Raw genomic sequence first — 24,218 nt, 5'->3', positions numbered from 1 at the left:
ACTCACTCAGTGTTTTTATTGCACCATTCTGTGTAAACTCTAGACTAAACCCTGTTGTGTGTGAAGGGAAAAAAGAATCAAACCAGCTCATCTGATGTGAAGAACCATGCTACAATGAAAATCACACATTTTCTCTATTCTGATGTTGGATATGAATTTTAACATAAGCTCTCGACCAGCATCTGCAACCTGTTCGGCTGATCAGAGGTCTTTACGAACATGCAGGTGTACGGTGTTCCCAATAAAGTGGGCAGCGAGTATATATTGTGCATTGAATATAATGAACGAACAAGTTCTGGGAAAAAATCCAACAGCAAAACGTTTAAAATTTTGTTTCGTAGATTGAATTATTATTCAGAATTTATTTTTCTTTTTTCTGTTGCATGTGTCTATTAGTGTTTCATTTATCTTCTGAAAATGCCAATTCTGGACTGATAAGTATGCAGTTATTTGTCCCCTCAGCCAGGGATTATGAGATCCAGAGAGAGAGAATCGAGTTGGGCCGCTGTATAGGAGAAGGCCAGTTTGGAGACGTCCACCAAGGAATATACGTTTGTCCGGTACTCCACGCACTTTTCACTGTTCATGATCATAATCACATCATAGCCAAATGTTAGAAAGAGTCCTGATCCTTTGTTTTTGGTCTTTGGTTTTGGTTTTAGGACAGTCCTGGCCTCTCAGTGGCCATAAAAACTTGTAAAAACAGTACGTCAGACAGCGTCCGAGAGAAATTTCTCCAGGAGGCCTGTGAGTACTGAATATGGCTCATATTAATAAACAGTCAGATATACATGCATCGGTTTCTGTACGAGCTGTATATAAACTGGTAAACACAAATGATTTTCTTCTCACTAAATGAGTGAATGATTCGTGATTATAAGTATAAACATTTAAAGCTGTGTTATTGAAACACATGCTGGTCGCCGTGTGTGTGTGTGTGAGAATGTACATTTAGTCATTTGGTCATATAATCTTTGAAAGGAGGCAGTTATTATGATAGAGATGAATTTACGATGAAATTGCTCTATATTTGTACATATCACAAGTGGCAAAGGTTGCTGAATTTTCAGTAGTTCTGTCTCTGTCATTCTGTCTCTGCAGTAACAATGCGCCAGTTTGACCATCCGCACATTGTGAAGTTGATCGGCGTCATCACAGATAATCCAGTGTGGATCATTATGGAGCTCTGCACGTTGGGAGAGGTAAAGCTTGTTTCTTTGGTGATCCTGTGGACCAGGAGTTAGAGCAGTGAGGCTTAATACAGACCAGCTCGCTTGAAACTAGGGATGCACCGATCCGATATTTTGGATCGGTATCGACGCCGATCCAAGCATTTTGAGTGGATCGGGTATCGGAGGTGCGTGACCGATCCAAATTCGATACCCGTGGTGGTTGATTAATGAACAGCAAACATCATAGACTATTGCTTGAACTTATAAGAAAAATACACTTATATATTAAATTGCATTAAAGAAAATAAATATAATACATTTTATAGGAAATATGTTGCACAACCGCCTGTGACAGACAGGCACGTTTAGCAGGCACCCTTTCCATTTACCTCAGCGCGTTAAACATGTCGCTCATTTGGAAGTATTTTACGTTTGATTCAGCAGAGTGTAGCACTGCAAATTGTAATGTCTGTGAAGCCAAAGTTTCAAGAGCTGGATGTAGTATTTCGAATTACATTACGACAAATTTAATCAAGCATCTTCAGAAGCATCATGCAAAAGAACACATAGAGTTCGCGCAAGTTAAGCGGAAAAAGGATGATCTGTCAAAGCAGATGACCCTGACGGATGCCCCGTCCCTGCCCGACCCCCGACCTGCCCCCAGAAAACCCCCATGAGAGGGGGAGAACCGGGTGCAGGACAGGGGGATGGGGGAGAGGGCGCGGAGGTGAGTGTCGCCCGCGGCCCCGGAAGGTAAGTCGGGGCGAATCTTGAAACAGGTTTATGTCATTGGTGACGTCTATATACTTAGACATGGTTGTTCCATTGGTTGTTGCAATGTTTTTTTTTGATGAGTGCAAGGTTTACTGTTTAATACATTTTGAATTGTGTTTCAATAGTTGTAATTTAAGATTCACTTTAAAATATTGCCTTTTCTTCATAATTTAATTTAATAATTGCCGTATATATGTTTTTGATTGTTATTCCACTGTTAAAAGTACTGTTTGCTACTGCATTAATACTTTTTTAAGGTTTCTTGTGTTTTCATTTTTCATCCAGTAATGGGCATTTTTGTATTTCTTTACCAGAAAATAAAAATAAATAAATCTTAATAACTAAACGAGTTGTATACATTCTTTAGTTTTAAAGGTAGAAAAGAACACAGATATCGGATCGGTATCGGCCGATACTGGCAAACTCTGGTATCGGAATCGGATCGGAAGACAAAAAGTGGTATCGGTGCGTCTCTAGTTGAAACCTGGAAAAATCTCAATTAGACACAGAACTAGTTTCCTTATAGTTTGTATTTTATAGCTCTTGGTTCATAAACGTTCTGTATTAGAACATTAAAATCTAGTAAGAGTTAATGATGACTTGATGACTTGATACCTGCCATACTGAACAGGTTGTGTCACTTGCTGACATATTTGAATGCGGTCATTGTTTTCTTGCAGTTGCGCTCATTCCTGCAAGTGCGGAAATACAGCTTGGACTTGGCATCACTGATCCTCTATTCCTACCAGCTCAGCACGGCACTCGCCTACTTGGAGAGCAAACGCTTTGTGCACAGGTTAGTGGCCCTCAGTAAAAAAAAGAATAAAACTTAATAAATGAATATACACAATTAAAGTTTAAAATGTATTAAAAAATATTCATTTAAAATACTATATATCTGTATATACAGAAGAAAACGTCAGAATCGGACTGTGTTAATTGTTTTCTCAGGCTGCGTACATATAATCGGCGTGCACTGTATTTTGTGTGAATCTGTTGATCAGTTTGTGTCTGTGGTTTTAAAGGGATATTTGCTCTTGTCCACAGAGACATAGCTGCTAGGAACGTGCTGGTGTCATCTGTAGACTGTGTGAAACTGGGTGACTTTGGTTTATCCAGATACATGGAGGACAGCTCTTATTATAAAGGTTTGTCCCAGTACTCCACTCACATCATGAGGATGAAGCCAAAACATTGTTCAACTGAGTTCTAAAATTTACTGTCATTTTACTAACATTATCTAGCATTTATTCTTTCTGGAACATCAGAGGAAATGTTGTATGTGTTTTACGGTTACATGCATGTTGTGTTATGTCTACTTTCCTTGTAGCCTCTAAAGGGAAGCTGCCTATTAAATGGATGGCACCAGAATCCATAAACTTCAGACGCTTTACATCATCCAGTGACGTGTGGATGTTTGGTAAGTGTGTAGTTTGGTTTGTGTGAATGAGGGTGATGTGAGCATTTATGGGGGACAAAAAAAGGTAAAAGTCAGAAAGGTATTTGTGTTAGGGATGCGTATGTTATATTGTTTTTCTGTTTTTTAAATATCACAATAAACAAAATTGTCTCCATTTCTGGTTTAAGGACAGTCAGAATGGGTGTTAAAATTGAATCCTCTCCCTGTGTGTGTGTGTGTGTGTGTGTGTGTGTGTGTGTGTGTGTGTGTGTGTGTGTGTGTGTGAGATTAGGCACCCCATCCAGGTTGTCCCCTGCGTTGTTCCCGAATCCCCTGGGATACACTCCTGTGTGTCAGAAAGCAAGGGTGACTGTGAGTTGAGAGCTTATAAAGTTGATTCATACAGTCACCCTCGCTTTCTAACACACACACACACACGCACGTCTATCCCAGGGGACTCGAGGAACAAGGCAGGCTGTTCAAAAGTGTTTAAAACACTTGCACAAGTCATTCCCGATTCAAATTTGATTAACTATTTCTGTCTCCAATTTTGTTAAGGAAGAAATGACAGCTCTTTTTACCTATTTTTAAAGGACAAATTGTACAAGTGTACTGTTTTTGTGAACAGTCAGCAGACATGATGTTGTAATCATGAATAAACGCCAGTGGAGTGATGCCAATAATATTATATCACACAGCCGTGAGTGTGTGTGTGTGTGTGTGTGTGTTAGTCAAAGTTCCAAAGATAAGTGCTGCTTATTTATCTCACATGACACTGAGAGATAAATGTTTGCAGGAGTGTGTATGTGGGAGATATTGATGTACGGAGTGAAGCCATTTCAAGGTGTGAAAAACAATGATGTGATTGGCCGGATTGAGAACGGTGAGCGACTGGCCATGCCACACAACTGCCCCCCAACCCTATACAGTCTGATGACCAAGTGCTGGGCTTACGACCCGAGCAAGCGGCCTCGCTTCAACGAGCTCAAAGCACAGCTAAGGTTAGTGTGTATACACACACACACACACACACACACACACACACACCATTCACCGTGCACTGAGTAACCTCCTGTGCAGAGAGCTTATCTAATGTGTTTTATCTAAGAAACTTTAACACTTTGTCATCACTTCAAACACAAATCTGAGATTTTCATGAGTGATCTTTCTGTTTCCTTCTTACACCAGTGGGCGCACAGGAGAAATTCCTAAAAACACAAATTTTTGTGTAGCATAAACTACCTTTGACAATTTACATCTTCTTATTTAATGTTTATTTCTAAGAAAAACCTAAATAAAAAACCATTTTAATCAAATTGTAGTAAATCTTAAATCTCAGTTCAGCTGCCTGCTGTGGACACACATGTATTCTCTTTTATCGTTTAATATTCTGAAAACTCTGAAACTGGTATGAAAATGTAAAGCCCACTGTTATTTGCTGAGAACATCTTTGCATGGTTTGGCTACAGTGGAAAATAAATATTGTCAGAATAAAAGTCCGCCTAGTCATGTTTTCAGACTCCCAACAAATAATCAGTTAAAATGAGTTGGAGGACTTTTATTTTGACAAACCTGAATGCTTACAGGAGCATCATTAAAAGTTCACTTATTCATGGCACAAATCTTGTTAATCTAGGATTATCTAGTCAAATTGATTAGAAATGTACATTTCTTTCGTAATCAGACACCAAACGACCACACTGTGTACTGCTTTGTGACAATAAGCAGACTGTGTCTAAGAAAGGACAAAATGGGGATTACATCTACAGGACAGACTAACGACCGTTTCTCTGTGTCCACCAGAGACATATGATACAGACGTACAGGGGTAGTTCCTTCTCATACTCTGAATCAGTCCATGTCTGTTTAACTTCCTGTTATCTTGTATTTGGCATTGCATTTACCATCATTGCCACTCCTTCTTACCTACTCACTTACTCCTTCCTTCCTTTCTTTTTTTCGTCTTATGCACGTTTACAATAACGCACACAAACACACCCATTTCTATTCACTAAAGACAAGCTTCCCCAGGCTATAAAGAATAACCTCACTACTGACGCAACATTAAAGTGAGCCCAGCATTCTCCTTCATGTACACACATGCTCTCAGTGGCAGAAACGGCAGCAAAACAAGCTTCCAAAGGCATGCTCATGTAATGATGAGACATAGCACATAGCATAATCATTCATGTGTATATATATATATATATACATATACATACATACATACATACATACATACACACACATATATATATATATATGTGTATGTATGTATGTATGTATATACATATACATACACACACACAGTATGTATGTATGTGTGTATATATATATATATATATATATATATATATATATATATATATATATAGACTGAGGACCAGACAGATGACTGTTGTAGCTCAGCAGCAGGAAGTATTACAGCCAGAAATCTCTCCTTTTATACAGTTATACATGCTGGTACAACACATATTCTTTCTCTCACATATTGTTCTCATCTTTCTCTATTCCACATCAGTAATTTTCCAGGTTTCCTAGAAACGATGTAAATATTTGCCCTGTTAACACTCTTTCTAGCAGAAGAATCATGTCCATAAAAGGCACTTGATGCAGCCTAATATCATAATCATCTGTTAGGAAGAACTCTCTTTTTATTCCTGTGTCATGCTTCTTTTTTATTCACTTCTTCTCTTTTAAACAAGTAAGTAAGTAAGTAATAAGTAAGTAAGTAGTTCCTTTGCTGCAAACTGTCAGATGCTGTAAGTCATATTTGAGGTTGAGTTTATTATTTTAACCATTATAGGTAATACAAATAGGCAATCACAAAAGAGGTCAGAACTAAAAGCCACTGCTTCACCTCCTGCAGGCTGTTCTGACGGTAATTAAAATTAGCTTTCAGCCGGCATTGTATGTAGAATCCATAATTTAATATGTGGTTTAATAGCGTCAAGACCATTAGAGGCATTTCCTGAAGGTTCCTTATGCAGCTTCTTGGCATGAACTGTAGGTCAGTATCCGGGCATGTAACCTGGTGAAAAGCCGAGGCGAATGGTTTAAAATAGGGAGAGGAAGCTAGAAGAGGACAAGACTAGGTTCAGGTGGATGTTTCCGAGTCTCATTAAACCAAAAAATTTGGACTGTGGATTTTTTTTCTTCAAATGGGAATTTTGTAACTCAGAAGGAACTATTTATTTTATCTGTCTGTCTATAATTAACTTATGTGTCTGAATCATTGCACTAAAGGCATGAATAATTAAGCCTTACTCAATGTAGGAAGCCTTATTCACTTAATTTATTCAGGTAATCAAAATGATCTGAAGTGATAATGAAATGACCTGGTGCTCACAGACACAACAAGCTTGTTCTACGTTTCTACTTAACAAACAAGTAAATGAAAAATGTTGTATCACCCTGAACTGTTAGAAACTCACTTTATCCCTAAATGAAGGAAGGCGGTAATGGGATGGAGTCAGCTAATGATGTGAAAATCTCCATCATTTCTTACTGAGAGACGATTTGAGAGTGATTAAAAAGTTTGCTTGTCTTGAACTGGTGTGTTTTCCATCTGTCGTGTCTTTTCTTCCATCTTTAAATAGAATACTTCAGCCAGTCTAATAGGCTTAATACAACTAGACAAAAATATTTCTTACTTCCAGACTAGACTCGTTACTCAGACCTCTTTCTTCGTCTCCTTATTTTTAGCTCACCATCCTGAAGTTTTGTCCTAATGTGCTTTAATGAGTTTATCAGTGTTTTTCCTCTAACACTCTGATGTATTTGCTCAAATTGTTATTTTTTTTTACTTTGTAAAGTCTAAAATGTCCTATTAGAGTGTTGAGTTCTGGATTCCAGTAATATTTAGTGTTTTGTAATATATCACCCCAAGGCCTTTTTCCCTCAGAAGACTTATTGTAGCTGCTGATATGTTTGTTTGCAGGATATTGCAAAGAGCTTCCATGTCCATCATGCCATCCAGTGAGTCATTTTTTAACAAATAGCCAACGTAGATTGATACAGCCTGTCTAAAGACAGCAGCCCGCTCTCAGACAACACTTAAACACTTAAAGACCTTTTACATTCCCATTTAAATTGGTTTTCTGAAGTTTCTCACATTATCAGCAATGCAGTGCATGTCATCAGCTCTCAGAAAGATCGAGAAGGAAAAAATGTGCCCACTATATAGGACAGCGTTGATTTATTTGCTGTAACAGCAGTACTTGTGGCTGCATGGTTAATATTAATGCAGTCATTTTAATACATTATCCTTTCTTATACATGGACTTGAATGGCTTGAATTTCTATGAGGATTATTAGTATATGACGATGAGCCATTTATTCAACATTTTTTTGGAAGGAGTCTCCAGTTTCAATTCACTCTCACTCTCACTCATTTTCTACCGCTTATCCGAACCATCTCGGGTCACGGGGAGCCTGTGTCTATCTCAGGCTTCATTGGGCATCAAGGCAGGATACACCCTGGATGGAGTGCCAAACCATCACAGGGCACACACACACACACACTCTCATTCACTCACGCAATCACACACTACGGACAATTTTCCAGAGATGCCAATCAACCTACCATACATGTCTTTGGACCTAGGCTGATGAGAAAACAACAAACTCATCATTCATCATGATATCGAACTCATTTGAAGATAAACACAGAATAAACGTAAATTCTTTAATAATAAATAGTACATGGTTCTTATTGGAAAATGATTAGCTACATGGTGGTGACAGCATTATATGACCTCATTGTGTGTTATTCTCCTAAACCAACACCTTCCTTATGTTTTATTCCTTACTTAAAAGACAAATCGTTGCTGTTACATTTCTGTACCACTCCACGCCTGACTATCAGAAACTAGGTAATGTGTGACAATACAGATTTTTAATGTGTAGGCTGCTTATTTCAGCTTAGGCGTAGAGGCAAGTACTTATCACAAATGTCATTCACACTGATTAATCAGCTCCAGAATTATTGGTACCTCTCATTAAAATGAGCAAAAAATGACCATATAATAAATGGTGCAATTATATCATCAGCCATCCATGTGCATAAATCATCCAGGTGAGAAAGTTCAGTTATACGTCATAGCAGAAAACCACATTGTGTTCCACTTCAGTCATCCAAGAACAGGAATCCGAGGCTACACTGGGCTCCAACAGAAGAACAGAAAATCAGCTATACATTTTTCCCCATGCTGATGCTCGATGTGAACATTAATGAAGATCTTGAATTGTAACATTATGCACCGATGCAACCTAATTGGCTTACTGGGCTTATCATTTAGTGGATACTGAGTGTATACAATTCTATATAAGTGAAGAAACATGTTTTGGGTTTTTAAGTTTTTTCTCTCTTTTTGTGAATTGGTTGGTTCTCACACATTATTTAACAGTTTTTCAAGCTGCATTTTTCACAGATTTCTTTCTTTCTTTCTTTCTTTCTTTCTTTCTTTCTTTCTTTTTTAAATAAAAAAATCTATTTTAAGATGATGATTATTATGATTTTATTATTATTATTATTTCCTCCCAAACATTTTAAGGATTGTGTGCACTGAAGTGCATTGACACCAGCTCAGTTCCTGTGTGTTGTTTCTCCTCTCCTCTATCGATCCAAGAAATAAAAGAAATTTGGGTGACACACGCGAACTGCATGCACTGTTAGCTGAAGCACTGCTGGAGGTTTCCAGGTAAAATTCTACTGGGGAGAGAAACTCTCTGGGCCACACTTTAAAGAATGATCTAAACAGGTGTATTTCAACTCTGTTGTGTCCTTCATTCATCTGTTGGCTGCACACATGCTGGGTTTGTCAGGGTTCATTGCATCTAAAAATAGTCCCGAGAGTCTGGGTATAGGACATGAAGTACATTCTCTTAGTACTGTCTCACACTTTCGTGCTGTTAACATCTCCTCCATCTTTTCACTAAAATCCAACTTCCATATACAGGTATGAGTCTTTTTCACCTTGTCTGTATACTTTAACTTAAGTCAGTATTCACTGTTAATTGTATGTACTTGGCTTTCTCTTGGTTAAGTATATGGTTATAGGTTGTAGAAACCTGGAGTGTAAACTGTTGTGAATTAGATCTTATTTCCTATAATGTTCACACCTATATTTTTAATCTAGCATGGCTGCAGATGGCGGATGGCTCAATGCACATTCCATTCAGTATTCCAATATACAGTACATAGCCATGGGCTTTATAATTTGTCAGTAACAATGTTGCATAATCAAGTTATCATTATTCACACTGCTGGTTAAGAACTGTGTCATACTTTCCCGGAATTTAGATTAGATCTATGTATGTAGGCAGGTTTGGACATAAAACACACATGAGCCCTAAGAAGACCGTCTAAGTGTCTCAGAAGAGCTCGGGTTGAAGCAGCACGTGTATCTGGATTGCTTCCAACTGTGTGTATTCAGACTTTAGCAGTGATGATGTTAGCTCACAGGGCTGTTTTCCCTCCTCCATGTTTCTGCAGCACCATCCTCGCGGAGGAGAAGGCGCAGCAGGAGGAACGCAGTCGGATGGAGATGAGGAGGCAGGTGAACGTGTCCTGGGATTCAGGGGGATCGGATGAGGCGCCCCCCAAAGTAAGTAGTACCATTGTTTAAGTCAGGATATGAGGTTACTTTTACTTCAGCTAGAGCGGCATCATTTAAACCCGACATCTATAATAATTATATATATATATATAATTAATATTAATATTACGGGTAATTCTGTGTATATCTCGTGTATGATGTCGGTTGGAACAGAATTCTCATTGGTTTGTTAACAACTTATTGTTTGTCACAACCACTGCAGTGTGATTGATACAATAGCCTTTGTGTGGAATGTAGTTGGATCATTCATTTAGTTTCAATAAGCGCTTTGTCCTGATCAGGGATCCGGTGCCTGTCCCTGGAACACTGGGTGTGAGGCAGGATCACACAGCATTCATTTACTGATCTTTAATTCCATTACACAATATTCAAACTATGACTGCATGTGTAAAAGCCAGTGCTTATTATTGAACAGTAATTATAGAAGATACTTACCTGTTGCTTTAAAAATGGCTAACATTGTTCTGGCATTTAGAATGAAAGTGGAAATTCTATAAAGATGTCATTTTATTTCTATAAGGCAACACTAAGATTTAACTTGCTCATGATTTTTTTTACCCATCATAGTTTCTCTGTCATGCATGAAACAAACATGACTGGGCTTGTTTCAGCACAGTATAGCATTTATTGTTTAAATGATTCACTCAGGGAATATCAAAACTATCCTTCAATCCTTATCTTTTCCCATAATACCTTATTGTGTCTGTGCTTAGTTCCTGTAAGGTATGATCTCATTCTAATGTTCTGACTAAATCCTTGGAATAGCCATCGAATTCTCACACGAGAATTCCTCTATGAACTAATTGTATATAATCATAAACGGTGTTTGGGAGAATATTTATTCTTACATTAATATTTCAGTAATTTTTTTTTTTTATCCAAAGTGAGATAGATTACAAGAATTCCATGTATATATTTTGCTTATGATATAGATAAAATACATAAATATATTCAGGTGAAGTATGTAAATTTAAAAATGAAGCCCAGTGTAAGACTTAAATCCAATATTTGATCATTCTTAATAGAATTCTCTTGAGCAGAATAGAATTGTTGGACAGCTGGTGATTGATATGACTACCTGGTCAGCTAGTGTGTGTGGTGTGTGTGTGTGTCTTTAAGTGCTTCTCTCATACTCAACCCTCCCTCCCCCACTGAGCTGATCTATGCCCATGCAGTCATTTTGTGAGCTCCCCTACAGGTGTCCCTGTCTGTCTGTCTGTCTGTCACCAGCACGACTGCTTTAGAACTGTGCACTTTGCCTCGCTGATGTGTGTATGTGCTGTGGCTCATCTGCATATGTCATGCTTCTCTAAATAGCATCTCTTGTCATCTGTGTTGTGTGTGTCTGCTGTTGTCTGGGCTGTTCTGTTCCTGTTGTGTGTGTGTGTGTGTAGCCTTTATGCAGACCCTCTTTGCAGCACAGTGTTAGCTTGGACTGTCTGTCTGCTGCTTCTGCATGTCAGCAGTCTTTGGGCTCCCAGCTCTCCCTCTGCTTCTTCCAGCCCCCTGCTGTTTCTCCACTGCTTCCACTCCCACTAGTGCTGAACTCCCAGAATCCCACACTGCCCCCACATGTGTCCAGGCTCAGCAGGAGGCCCTCCATACCACCCACAGTGGCCCTAACTGGGCAGACTGTGAACCAGCATGCTTACTATCCCTCTCTACAGGCAGGTGTTATTGAGAAAGCAGGGAAGCTTCATATTTCTTTGGAAACCATAAAACTAATCTATATATGGAAAATGTAGTGGATAAAGTCATCCCAAGAAGTGGATGTGGAGTCCTGCATGTTCAGTGCACTCAAACATACAATGACCTGCATGTGCATGAACTCAGTAAATGTAAATGACTGTAACTGTGTTAGTTTGCAGATCTGTCCTTTACACAAAAAGCATTTTTAAAAAGTCAGCATTTTAAAGCAGGGACCTGTTTTGTGATTTCTGAGAACTCTGTCCCATACTAAACTGACCGTTATATTTCACTCTTTGTTTTTGACTCTTTCTTTCCTCTGCTCCGGAGGGGTGGCTACGTGACTCTCTTTATGAGAGGCTGTACAAGGTAGATTTGCCTCTAAACAGCTCTCCATCCACAGCTGAATGTGGTGCAGCATCTCAACCAGTCAGAAGAGGACTTGCTGCCTTTGTCTAATCCTTTAATATCATCTAATATACATCGCACCCCTTCCCCAACTAAATAAAATTTCAAAGAAGAGCATTTTGGATGGTTGACTAACCGCTTGTGTTTTACGTGCTTGTTTTGTTTTATCCCCTTCAACAGACTGGACTTACATCCACACAAAATTATTGCAGTTTTGTGTGTGCCTGGTCCCCTAACTGCAGTATCTCATACAAATCAGTAGGGGTAAATGTGCTTAAAATAACTGACGTGTGTGTGTGTGTGTGTGTGTGCAGCCCAGCAGGCCTGGTTATCCAAGTCCACGCTCAAGTGAAGGCTTCTACCCCAGTCCTCAGCATATGGGCCAGCACAATCACTTTCAGGTACGCACTCCTTATGTACCAGACTCTACAACCAGCACACAGGCCTCTAGTGTACATGTCCGGTCTTTTTTTTTGTAATTGGTCAAATGTTTCACTGCTTTTTGTTTTTTTTAGATGGGAGGCTACCCTGGCCCTCACACCATGCCCTCCATGCCCAGTGGGTTGTATCCTCCACAGGCTTCAGGCATGGGGCTCGACCTCCACGACAGCTGGAATCATCACAGAGCTGCTCAGGACCATGCCATGTGGAACCCCAACATGGAGGTAACAGGAAAAATAAAAATGATTCAGCCACTAGCAGTCTTAAGCAATGAGGACAACAAAGCACTTTTATGAAGTAAAACAAAACGCCATTTTCCTCTCTGCAGCCCTATTCGATTCACACTAGCTAATGTTGACAACTTTATAAAGAATGAAACTAGTAGCCTAGGTGTCTGAACACAGTTGTGTTGTCTTCTCTAGGGCCCCATGTAAACCTAAGAAACATGAGCTACATAACATTTCTCTTGATGCACTTGACTTAATACTAAACAGGTTATTCGTTTTGCTATCAGTATTAATGAGTAACAAAAAAACATGTACTACTCATAGTGTTATTTAGAATGAATACATATACTTTGTGATTACATAACTATTGACACATTTGTTTTTAAATGCATATATTAGTAAATGGAAGCACACTGTGTGTGTGTGTGTGTGTGTGTTTGTGTGCGTGTGTGTCAGGACGGTGCTGTGCTGAGGCCTGGCATGGGCCAGTCTCTCCCTCCTCACCTGATGGAGGAGCAGCTGATGTTGCAGCAGCAGCAGATGGAGGAGGACCAGCGTTGGCTAGAGCAAGAGGAGCGTTTAATGGTATTCAGCTCAGCTCATCTCTTCTTGTCTCACTCCACATGTTTTCCAGCTGGATGTCATGACCTCTAGTTCTTGTCTACCTTTCTACTTTTTAATTTCCTTTTACCTGCTATTTGCATTCTGCCATTTCTTATATGTTGAGACCTGAGGACGGTTTGCTTTCCATCTCCTTGCACCTCTCACTTCTTTCTCTCATCCGATTTCTTGTCCTCCATCCCAGGCCTCAGTTGCATTCCTTAATATGTGCAAGAGCTCCCTCTGTCAGCTAAAATCTCACCGAATGTGTTTTTTCAGATGAATGAATTTAGGCTCGGAGTTATGTTTTTAAATGCAATACACACATGCTAGCCCAAATATCTGTGTGTTTCTGTGGGTACAGAATAGTGTTTATTCTTTTCCAGTTTGGTGAAGTCCAATTGGGAAATAAAATCAAATTTGCAAACTATTTCTTTTTTATTAATAGTGTACAACGAACTCTTTTTGATTAGTCTCAGAGCTTTTTTTTTTTTTTTTTTAGTCTCACAAGTTTTTACATGTGAATGTCCAGAGACTGACCGATGCAGAGAGTCACGATCCTCTCAGACCTTGAGAGAACACTGGCCAAGCATGTGTGTGAAAAAGAGAGTGAGCAGGACACAGGGGTCTGGTGTGGTGCCAGAGTTATTTTTATGCGACTGTCATTATCTTCAGCCAGTCTCACAGAATGCCTCACTCTGTTTCCTGTGGCAAGCTAAAAGCAGCTCACAGCACTGAAATATCCTGGCAAATATCTTCCACCAACACACTCTTCTTCAGAAACTCATTCATGTTGGTATGATCATTCAGAAATAGTTGGTTACAATTATATCTTCGTTATTCTGTAACGATAATGGTTCAGTTCGGATGATGTTTTATACAGAGACAGCGTGTATGGTACAGGTGCAGCGTTCGGGAATTCCTGAGTAATGAGGGGGTTGTGTTAGTATTGAGGCGTGAAGCAGCTAAACTCACCCTGACCCATCACTGATGAAAGTTTAATTGCTGAGGCTAGGAGGGAATTTTCCACAGTCCTTTTGGCTTTACCCTGCTACTCTGTGGTGCATGGAAAATGGCTGGCATGCGCAAGGGGCACTGAGGCTAGAAGAACCAAGAAGAGAGAAGCAAGGGTGAAGGGAGTGAGAGGGGAGGCAAAGAAAGCAGTGTAGAAAGAGGTGAAAGGAAAAGAAGTAACGAGGTTGAAGACGAGGAGGTTGTAGCGACGGAAAGGTGAGAGGAGGTGGAAGAGGGAGGAGAGAAAGGGAAGACTTGGCATAGTTAAGTTGAGGCTCGTTCAGTGGGAGTGACTCGATGTGGGTGCATGCATGCCTCACCACAGGAGCTTCCTCTTAGCACATGCTTTTTCTCCGTGAATGGAATCAAACGCTGCTCTGCTCTGCAGACTTGCCACACAGAAAGAAATACGAAAGAAGAGTCTATAGGATGCAGGTCTTCAAGTGCTGCTTTGGGAAACTGGTATGGTTCTGAGCAGATGATTTCTTACTTGCTTAAATAGGTTGCATGTCATTGTATGTGACTGTTAGCTTGTGTGGGGATTTAAACGTTTTGAAAATATGCTGAACATTTTCCCAAATTATTAAGAGTTTCCATGGATACATAATATGCATATAATGTGTGAGCGATGTTTTGGTTTGTTTCAGCCTTAAGAAGACCATGAAAATGCTAAAGATGAATCTCAAGCTGTGTATTGATATCTGTTGATATGCTGTTGTCCTGTGTTTCTGTTTTTCTTTCTCAGAAACCAGACTCCAGGAATTCCAGAGGCAGTATAGAACGAGAGGACTGCAGTCTCCAGGGACCAGTGAGTTGCTGTTTTTGTGTTTGTTTCCCAGGATGACTTGGTGCAGGCTATGGGGATTTCCTCTTTTTTAATAATAAACTATTTGCTGTTTAAATAGTCACGCGTATGTACACACATACTCAAGCTCAAGGTATCACAGTATCCACTTTAAGAGGTTTAATACTGGCGCCTTGAGAGAAGAGCTTACATTTTTGCCGTAATGCCTAATAAATCATCTGTTATATTTATTGCAACACCTCAGCTATCATTGTTATTGCTAACATCAGTACAGGAAGTGTTCAAACTAGTCAAGACCTTACTCATCGTATGTATGAGCAGCCGTGTGTGTGCTTGGACACGCTCCCTGTAGCATTGCCCTCGGCTTTATGACATACAAAGCTTTTTAGCATGCTTTTTTCTAGAAAAGAAAAGAAACTAAACTTTTAGGAAACCTTTAGTTCAGTTCATTTTATGCTCATGTTGATTTTAGAGACTGGTGTAACAGATCATTTGTCGATAAATGGGATGTTTTTTTAGATAAGTGTCTATCTTCTATAAGATCTTCATTGCAACATGTTCTTCACAAACATGGGTCATATGGGACATGTGGTAATTATGTGCTTAATAAAGTGAGGCTGTTTACAGTGACTCATTAGTCAGTAAGTGTGAAAGGAATGATGTGATAGGAATTAAGTTAAACAGCGAATAACAGCACAGGACAAGTGACTGAGCCATACTTTTTGGTCCAAGATGTCCATCACTTTATACTATTGTAAATAGTATGACTTTGATTTTAACATTTTGTTTTTTGTTCAGTGCAGTGTTTCAAATCAGTCCTCAGGACCCCCATATGATCAACATTTTGACACTATCCATGTTGTGTGAGCTTAAGTCAGGACTCTACATTGTTTACATGAAAGTTTATGGTTCCAAGTGCATGTACCTCCCTAGCTGATGCAATGTTTTAGGACATAATGTTTTTTGTAGGTTCTCGCCCGATTAGGGGAAAGATTGCCAGAAAAATTGGTTTTTTAAAATTTCCTAAACTGCTGATCTGCTGGGATTTTCACTAAATTGTGCCAACAGCTTGAAAACATCAAGTGACTGACATTTCTGCAGGTGGAAATGGCACATTGGGTACATGATTACTGAGACTATACAGCTGAACAATGAAAACAACCAGGCAATTTCTTTCCCTATTTTCAGCTGACCAGTTTTTCTGTAGCCTCAGATTGCTGTTCTTGAGAGAAGTGGCACACAGTGTGGTCTCCTGTTGTTGTAGTCCATTTGCATCATGTTTTAACATGTGTGTTCTGAGATGCCTTTCTGCTCGCCATGTTTGTAAACAGTAGTAGTAGTACATTATTAGTAATGTCAGTGGATGTAGTGTATTGTCAGTGGATGTAGTGTATTGTCAGTGGATGTAGGTGTCATGTCAGTGGATGTGGTGTAATTTCAGTGGTTGTAGTGTAATGCCAGTGGTTGTAGTGTAATGCCAGTGGTTGTAGTGTAATGCCAGTGGATGTAGTGTATTGTCAGTGGTTGTAGTGTAATGCCAGTGGATGTAGTGTATTGTCAGTGGATGTAGTGTATTGTCAGTGGATGTAGTGTATTGTCAGTGGTTGTAGTGTATTGTCAGTGGATGTAGTGTATTGTCAGTGGATGTAGTGTATTGTCAGTGGTTGTAGTGTAATGCCAGTGGATGTAGTGTATTGTCAGTGGTTGTAGTGTATTGTCAGTGGATGTAGTGTATTGTCAGTGGATGTAGTGTATTGTCAGTGGTTGTAGTGTATTGTCAGTGGATGTAGTGTATTGTCAGTGGATGTAGTGTATTGTCAGTGGTTGTAGTGTAATGCCAGTGGATGTAGTGTATTGTCAGTGGATGCTTAGTGGTTCAAAGGCTTTGGTTATTTATCAGAAGGTCAGTTGTTGAAGCCCCTGCACCACCAATCTGCTGCTGGTGGGTCCTAGACCAAGGTCTTTAACCCTCTCTGCACCAGAGGCGCTGTATCACTGCTGACCCTGCGCTCTGATCCTTGCCCAACTAACAAGCTGTCATATACAAAAAAAAAAATTTCACTGTTTTATAATGTATATGTGACCAGCAAAGGCTTCTTCCTGTTAGCTCGAACCACACTGGCTGTTCTCCTCTCAACAACAAGGCATCTCCACCTTCTACTCAATTAAAAAAACACCCAGCACTGCCCTCTTTTATATTCCTGCTTGTTTATAAAGGCCACAGGCTTGTTAGTGATAGTCCCAGTGAAAAAACCTAGAGCTGGGAGAAAGACATGCATGTAGAGGCTCCAGACTAATCACCTGTCTACCAGTTAAAGTTCACAGTGTGGGTATTGTTATGCTCTTCAAATCCAAGCTGAAAGATATTTAGTGTTTTATTATTTCTTAATTATTATTTATTGTGTCTTTATCAGCTCCTTTAACTATATTGACTTCCTCTTGTAGTACATGCTCTAGCACGAGAAGGTGTGTGTGTGTGTGTTGGCATGCCAGGCATCTTGGTAACTTCACACCCAAACCACAACACAGATGGCAGCAGAGGTGGTACACTTTATTTCTCAGACTGATGGTGTTGTTCTTTGTTTATTTGTGCAGACAGGAAACCAGCACATCTACCAGCCAGTGGGGAAAGCAGGTAAAGCACCAGCTACATATGCCTCACCCAACTACCCTCACACACACCACTGAAGCTCATTTCCACTGAGAGATTTTAGAGCAAACACTGTTTGTGGTATTATGTTTTTTTCTCAGAGTGTAATTGTTTCCACTTGCTAGAAGGCCTTCGGTTACTCAGTCCTAAAATGTTCATAAAGACACACTAGCATGTTCTTAAAGAAACATCCTACCAGGGCTATAAATATTGACAGTGGTTTTGGTGCTTTGCGCTTAGTCTCTCTCGTCGTTTGACTCCATTCCTTTCAGATCATGCTGTTCCTCCTAAGAAGCCTCCTCGTCCCGGAGCGGTGGGGCACACAGGCAGCGCAACCTGCCCTAACACTGCAGACAGCTACAATGACGGCGTCAAGGTGCAGACACACTCACACACACACAGTCCAGCTAAAGCAGTCTGTCCTTCAGTGTGATGCAGAACAGTGGTTTTTGCTCAGGGTGTGACTGCTGTGTCTAGGCTCTTATAAAAGCTTGTATGTTTGTTAGGCTTTGTTGCTGCTCACCACTGCAATTATGGCATGCACATAAAGTTATCCACTGCTTCTACTTTTAAAAACACTTTCATTTACATATACATTTAAAAATACTACTCGTTGAAATGTTCTTAGTTCTCTTAAAAATTCCCTCATAACACACACACACACACACACACACACACACACACACACACACACACACACACACACACACACACAGGTTCATTCACTGTCAGTAGCTGCTTTAATCTGCACAAGGTTACAGTGGGTCAGGAGGTAGGATTATGAAGTACAAGGGGAAGGTTCGTGTACTGTCATATTTTTGGGAACCCAAAGGTTTTCACTTTTCAATAAATTGTATTGTCTATTAGCCTTTTAAATATATTTCAATAGCTTTCATTAACTAAAGGGGGATTCTTTTAGTTTTCTTTAGGTAAATGGATTTATGGCAAATTATTATTATTGTTATTATTATTATTATTATTATTATTATTATTATTATTTATGGCAAAAGCATTTTTTCTTTACAAAAAGTGCATATTTGTCTGTGTGCGTGTGTGAGAGAGTGAGTGTGCGTGTGAGAGAATGCGTGTGTGTAAGTGTGTGTGTGTGTGTGAGAGTGCGTGCATGTGTATGTGTGCGTGTTTGTGAGAGTGCGTGTGTGAGAGAGAGTGTGTGTCCGTTACAGAGTGAATGTGTGTGCCTGTGTGTGCACCTAGAGAGAGAGAGATTTAGCAGTAACAGCATTATGGCCAATGTACAAAGAAAACTTTATTTTCCCAGAACTGAACTGGAGTCACTCATTTTTAAAGTATCTGAAATATTTAATGGCCCCTCTCTTTTCTTTTTCTCTTGCTATATCTGTCTCTCCCATCAGCGTATCAGGATGCATGTGTATGTATCACCTGTGCATTAATCCCTCTGTGTTTTTCTCTTTCCTTGTCTCTGTATCTCTCTCTCTCTGCCCCTGCACTCGTTCTGTGCCTCACTGTTTTGCACCTCTAGCCCTGGAGGGTAAGAGCATTGAGTGGAGTCTCTCTCTCTCTCTCTCTCTCTCTTTCGACATGTCTCTGTCAACTTTCAGGATATAAGTAAACAATTACGTGTGTTTTATATATAGCACACCCACACATATCTATATGAATCTATATTAAACCTAAATATCACAGAAACCAGAATTGATCATTAGTAAAGTTGACAGAGGGATCATGTTATTGTAGTCAGAGCATTTCTGGTGATATTGGGTTCATTTTTGGCTCTTCTGGGGTTTTAGTTGCTCCTTATAACTGATTAATAATCCTGGTGGACTTTTATAGGCATCGTATAATTAATCACACCGTTGTAATCCTTCATGAACATGTTTCAAACCTGCCTGCTGTGTGACTAGTGCAAAACTCGTTTAGGAACACGCCAGAGATTTACAAGCTTGTCTGAGCAGGAGACGAGATCTGGGCTGGTATTAATAAAACATCTCACACACACACGGTTTATGACACTTCACCAGGTGCTTGACAAGAAAGTGCTCTTTTGTGTTAATGGGGATTAAGAAAAACGTTCTTTCTTCTGTGTAAAAAGTCTAACTGATTTATCTCAGGGTAGCATGATAGGAAAAAGATTTTCTTGCTTTTGCAGTTCAGCCCAGATGTCATTTCCTGATGGGATTTTTAGCTCATTAAGCTGCAATTACACTGGATGAGTTCAAAAATGGCACATTGTAAAAGATTATCTGGTCCCAAATTGAGATCGCAGGTCTTAAAACACATATTGTGAGTGCTCACTAATGACTAATGACATGAGTTCCTGAAATTTGGATATTTTAATAGGAATATTAAAACTTTTTAATAAGAGGATGACATAGGATTACCTTAAAAGCATGTAACATCTGTAAATAAACCACTGGCAATGGCCTTATGTAAACTAAACATTGCTGGACTGAAAAATATCCGTATTTTGGAAAATATCTCTGGATCATCATCATTCAGACTGATGATGTAAGTAGAACACAGTCATTTTCTTAAAACAATTAGAAGATCTTCCTTTTACAATCAGACATATTTCACAATCAGAGAATATTTTATCGCACTGTCTGTTACAGACTTCAGCTAAAATTTTAGTGGGATAATAATCTCATACAGCGTGTCAAGTAATATTTGACAAGTCAGTTGCAATGACAGCGTAAAACTCACTATTTCACATGTAGTTCTCACACTAATCTTCGCATCAGTGGAATTTAAACATCTAACAGTACTAAAGAAGTGCTCTGCAGAATACTACCATCTGCTATTAAACGTCTGAAATGATGAGTTTTAGTTGTGTTCTCACTCTTTACAGCTAACAGTGAATCCGACGATTGCAATAACTAACAATATTGTTTTGGCTCTATTGATCTGTTGCCTCCTATAATGGAGATATTTTGTCTTTATTCAGATCCAGCCTCAAGAGATTAGCTCCCCCCCTACAGCTAATCTGGACCGGTCCAACGATAAAGTCTATGAGAATGTGACGGCACTGGTGAAGGCTGTGATCGAGATGTCGAGTAAAATTCAGCCTGCTCCTCCTGAGGAATATGTGCCAATGGTGAAGGTATGAATGTTAATGATGTGTGTGAAGTAACATGGCTTTCAAGAGGCTTCAAGTGTTATTGCAATTGTTAATTAGTACCGTTTTAAAACATCCTTTTAAACTGCGCTTTAATTGTTTTCGTTGCTGCAGGCATTTAGTATCTTAATGATTGACATGGCATTAGATGAATTAGTAGAATGAAAAAGTTAGGATGTGAATGTAGGCACTTCTGATGCATACTAATGCACTAGCGTAATAGTGTGAGTAGCGTGTGATACACTGCAGATTCAAACATGAAGGTGTGCACATCATGTAGCCAGATGATCAACTTATTCAACCAAAAATACAAACTGAATGTTGGACACATCCTGCACTCAACACTTGCAGATTTGCTGATGTAGAGGAAGAAAGGCATAAGATGGTATTGACTGGGAAACGGCTTATACTGTCAGTTAGTGTAAAAAAAAAAAGATAGTGTTACTGAGATGATATATGACCCTTATAAAAATTCATACACTAGAGAGAATTGTACATAGTGTGTAGTACGTGGTTTGGGACACAACTTCAGACTTTCACCGTTTTTTTGTTTCAGTGTTCTTTTTCTTTTGAAAGGGAATTTTGAAATGTCAGGGGAATTATGAAAAACAAGCAGGATACATTATTGTACATATCTGTTCATGCCAGTGATTTTGCGGAACTGTTTTTTCAGGATGTAGGTTTAGCACTGAGGAATCTACTGGCCACGGTGGATGAGACGATTCCCTTGCTGCCGGCCCACACACACCGAGAGGTACAACACGTCAGTTTTTTAGATTGTTTACGCAGACACAATATGGCTTGCATTCTGATTTCACCCTTAACCAATTTCTTAACCACCACACGTACTGCAGTTATCTCTCATTTATAACAGTATCTGAATAAATGCAGATTTTATGTCTTCAGGTGGAGATGGCTCAGAAGCTGCTGAACTCTGACCTGGCTGAGCTGATCAATAAGATGAAGCTAGCACAGCAGTATGTGATGACGAGCCTGCAGCAGGATTACAAGAAGCAGATGCTGACGGCTGCTCACGCGCTCGCCGTCGACGCCAAGAACCTGCTAGATGTGATCGACCAGGCCAGGCTGAAGATGTTGGGCCAGGCAAGGCCACACTAGAGACGTTTGAGCCTTACTACTCACCAGCACAGAACTACTAAACTAGCACACAGACATGATGCTCATAACACTCCATGTTCTTGCTCCAGCCTGCCTGCCGGGAGCACAGCAGGGTTTTTATAAAGGAGTGGCAGAATCAGGAGCTTTCTTAGCGGGATCTGCATTTGGACTCCTGTATTATAATAACAAACTAGGAAAAGATCTGGATTAACGATGGAACGTAATCGCCGCATCATTGTATAGGTCTGTGGATAACAGAAGACGTCCTCACACTGTATTTACCAGTCCTGTATCTCATTGGTGAGCCACTGCTCCACAACTACACTTAACAAAATGGAGAACCAGCTCGACAGGACCTTTATGAACATGCACCAGTGTTTCAGAAACTGTAAAGATCTAATCCAGTGTGTTTTGTCTGGATGTGGAGAAAAGGCCATATGTGCCTCTCCACCACTCTGAAGGAGGGAGTTGTATATTTTGGCCATGTGCCACCTAGGATGAAAATAAAGCTATGTCTGAAACAAAAGTAACAATAGAGTGTTTGCCTCTGCTTAATCTTACAGGTATAAAATGCTTTTGCTGAAACCTTTTTACTGAGAGTGACTCACAATTGAGCCTGTTCACTTATGGTAAAAAAAAACTGCAGTCATACCACAAAACACTTTTTCTAATTTGCTATATCATTCTCCCACAGTTGAGAAATGTTGAATTCATATGAACTGACGGCGTTCTCGATACTGACAGGCGTCTGGTGTTCAGCTATATGTATGAGTAGGTTACTACACAGTAACACTGCCTGTCTTTTTTTGTTCTCGTGGTTGCATCACTAATGTAGAGCGCGATCAAGGTTATAAAAAAAATGACAGGACTTCCAAGCATCTTTTGTAAAAGAAGAGAACAGTATCCTGAAAGATTAGGAAATGAAAGCTCACACTCTTTCAAAGAATACAAACACAAGGATGCTGCGTAATCAGTCCAACCTACTGACAGGTTTGGGGAAGAAGTCCAGAGGAAGAACATGAGGGACCCTGGAGCTGCACAACAAATGGCACTGAAACCAAACAAGCTTAATCCACACTGTATTAAGAGCACATGTGAAACCAAACATAATCTGTGGCAGTCAATTAAAAGTTTTTTTTCTTCATTTTATTATTTTTAAGCAATGCAAACTTTTGCTTTCCTGACAGCTGCTTGTGTTTCACTAGAGGGCGATATTTAACCTTTTCACATTTAAGCAATCGACAAAAATAAATAAATAAATAAATAAGTAAATAAAAAACAAAACATGCATAAAAATCTTTGCATATTTTATTAATTTTAGCTAAACAGAATAAAGCGGGCTGAACAAGGCGACTGAGTGAGTGTTGTGTGTGTGTGTGTGTGTGTGTGTGTGTGTGTGTGTGTGTGTGAAGGCGGGGGGACTTTTACTTTGAAACGCTGTGGGCAGTGCGCATGGCTGTGGCTCATGGCGCGGTGCCCGCTGTTTCTCTCCGGCGCTGTGCGGAGCGTCTGCACTCAAATCAGGTCATCAGCAGCGGATCAACACGAGCCACCGGCGCGTGCGCGCGCTCACTCACTCACTCGCACGCGCATCTCTTTCCGCACTCACCGACGCGACGTGTCTGGATAAAGAGGTAAGTGACCGTCGCTTTCTGCGTTATTTTAGACACTATCGCGTCTGCACTTCAGTGTCAGTTGTTCCGGAGGCGCCTCTAACGCTCAGACATGTGAATTACGACGCAGGAAAGTTGGACCGTCTGCGTCTCTAACCGTTAGACAGTCGGAATGCTAAACGCTATAGATTTGTCCTGCCTGGAGTCTAGACACCGTCTGTCTGTCTGTCTGTCTGTCTGTCTGAATGTCTGTCTGTTCGTCTGTCTGTCTGTCTGCTCGTCTGTCTGTCTGCCCGTCTCTCTGACTCTTGTCTGTCTGACTGTCTGTCTGACTGTCTGCCTGCTGGTCTGTCTGTCTGTCTGCCTGCTGGTCTGTCTGTCTGTCTGCCCGTCTGTCTGTCTGCCCGTCTGTCTGTCTGTCTCTCTGACTCTGTCTGTCTGTCTGTCTCTCTGACTCTGTCTGTCTGACTGTCTATCTCTGACTCTGTCTGTCTGACTGACTGTCTGTCTCTCTGACTCTGTCTCTCTGACTGACTGTCTGTCTCTCTGACTCTGTCTGTCTGACTGACTGTCTGTCTCTCTGACTCTGTCTGACT

At 40.1% G+C, this 24,218-nt stretch overlaps 2 protein-coding genes across 7 annotated transcripts in view; both read left to right on the top strand.

Moving 5' to 3' along the window:
• The window catches only part of ptk2ab (protein tyrosine kinase 2ab), a 63,426-nt gene extending 40,884 nt beyond the window's left edge, over positions 1-22,542 (top strand). For 4 of the 5 annotated variants that reach the window (XM_060870290.1, XM_060870288.1, XM_060870289.1 and 1 more), the window contains 17 exons: positions 463-560; positions 663-747; positions 1,102-1,202; positions 2,627-2,742; positions 2,994-3,094; positions 3,277-3,366; positions 4,142-4,346; positions 9,842-9,953; positions 12,374-12,460; positions 12,575-12,724; positions 13,184-13,312; positions 15,087-15,149; positions 17,742-17,781; positions 18,069-18,172; positions 20,720-20,875; positions 21,564-21,644; positions 21,797-22,542. In XM_060870290.1, coding sequence (XP_060726273.1) covers positions 463-560; positions 663-747; positions 1,102-1,202; positions 2,627-2,742; positions 2,994-3,094; positions 3,277-3,366; positions 4,142-4,346; positions 9,842-9,953; positions 12,374-12,460; positions 12,575-12,724; positions 13,184-13,312; positions 15,087-15,149; positions 17,742-17,781; positions 18,069-18,172; positions 20,720-20,875; positions 21,564-21,644; positions 21,797-22,009 — 1,931 coding nt within the window. In that variant the 3' untranslated portion in view covers positions 22,010-22,542. Of the gene's footprint in view, positions 1-462; positions 561-662; positions 748-1,101; positions 1,203-2,626; positions 2,743-2,993; positions 3,095-3,276; positions 3,367-4,141; positions 4,347-9,190; positions 9,306-9,841; positions 9,954-12,373; positions 12,461-12,574; positions 12,725-13,183; positions 13,313-15,086; positions 15,150-17,741; positions 17,782-18,068; positions 18,173-20,719; positions 20,876-21,563; positions 21,645-21,796 lie in introns of those variants that run through there. The other variant, XM_060870293.1, reaches the window with a different exon arrangement.
• A 935-nt stretch (positions 22,543-23,477) lies between these two features.
• The window catches only part of ldlrad4b (low density lipoprotein receptor class A domain containing 4b), a 68,057-nt gene continuing 67,316 nt past the window's right edge, over positions 23,478-24,218 (top strand). For both annotated transcript variants that reach the window (XM_060870280.1, XM_060870282.1), the window contains exon 1: positions 23,478-23,643. The gene's annotated coding sequence lies outside the window, so the exon portion shown is untranslated. The remainder of the gene's footprint in view (positions 23,644-24,218) is intronic.

Source organism: Tachysurus vachellii, chromosome 5 (genome assembly GCF_030014155.1).
Source record: "Tachysurus vachellii isolate PV-2020 chromosome 5, HZAU_Pvac_v1, whole genome shotgun sequence".
Classification (NCBI taxonomy): domain Eukaryota; kingdom Metazoa; phylum Chordata; class Actinopteri; order Siluriformes; family Bagridae; genus Tachysurus; species Tachysurus vachellii.
Note: the sequence above shows the minus strand (reverse complement) of the source record. Positions and strands in the feature narration are given on the sequence as shown.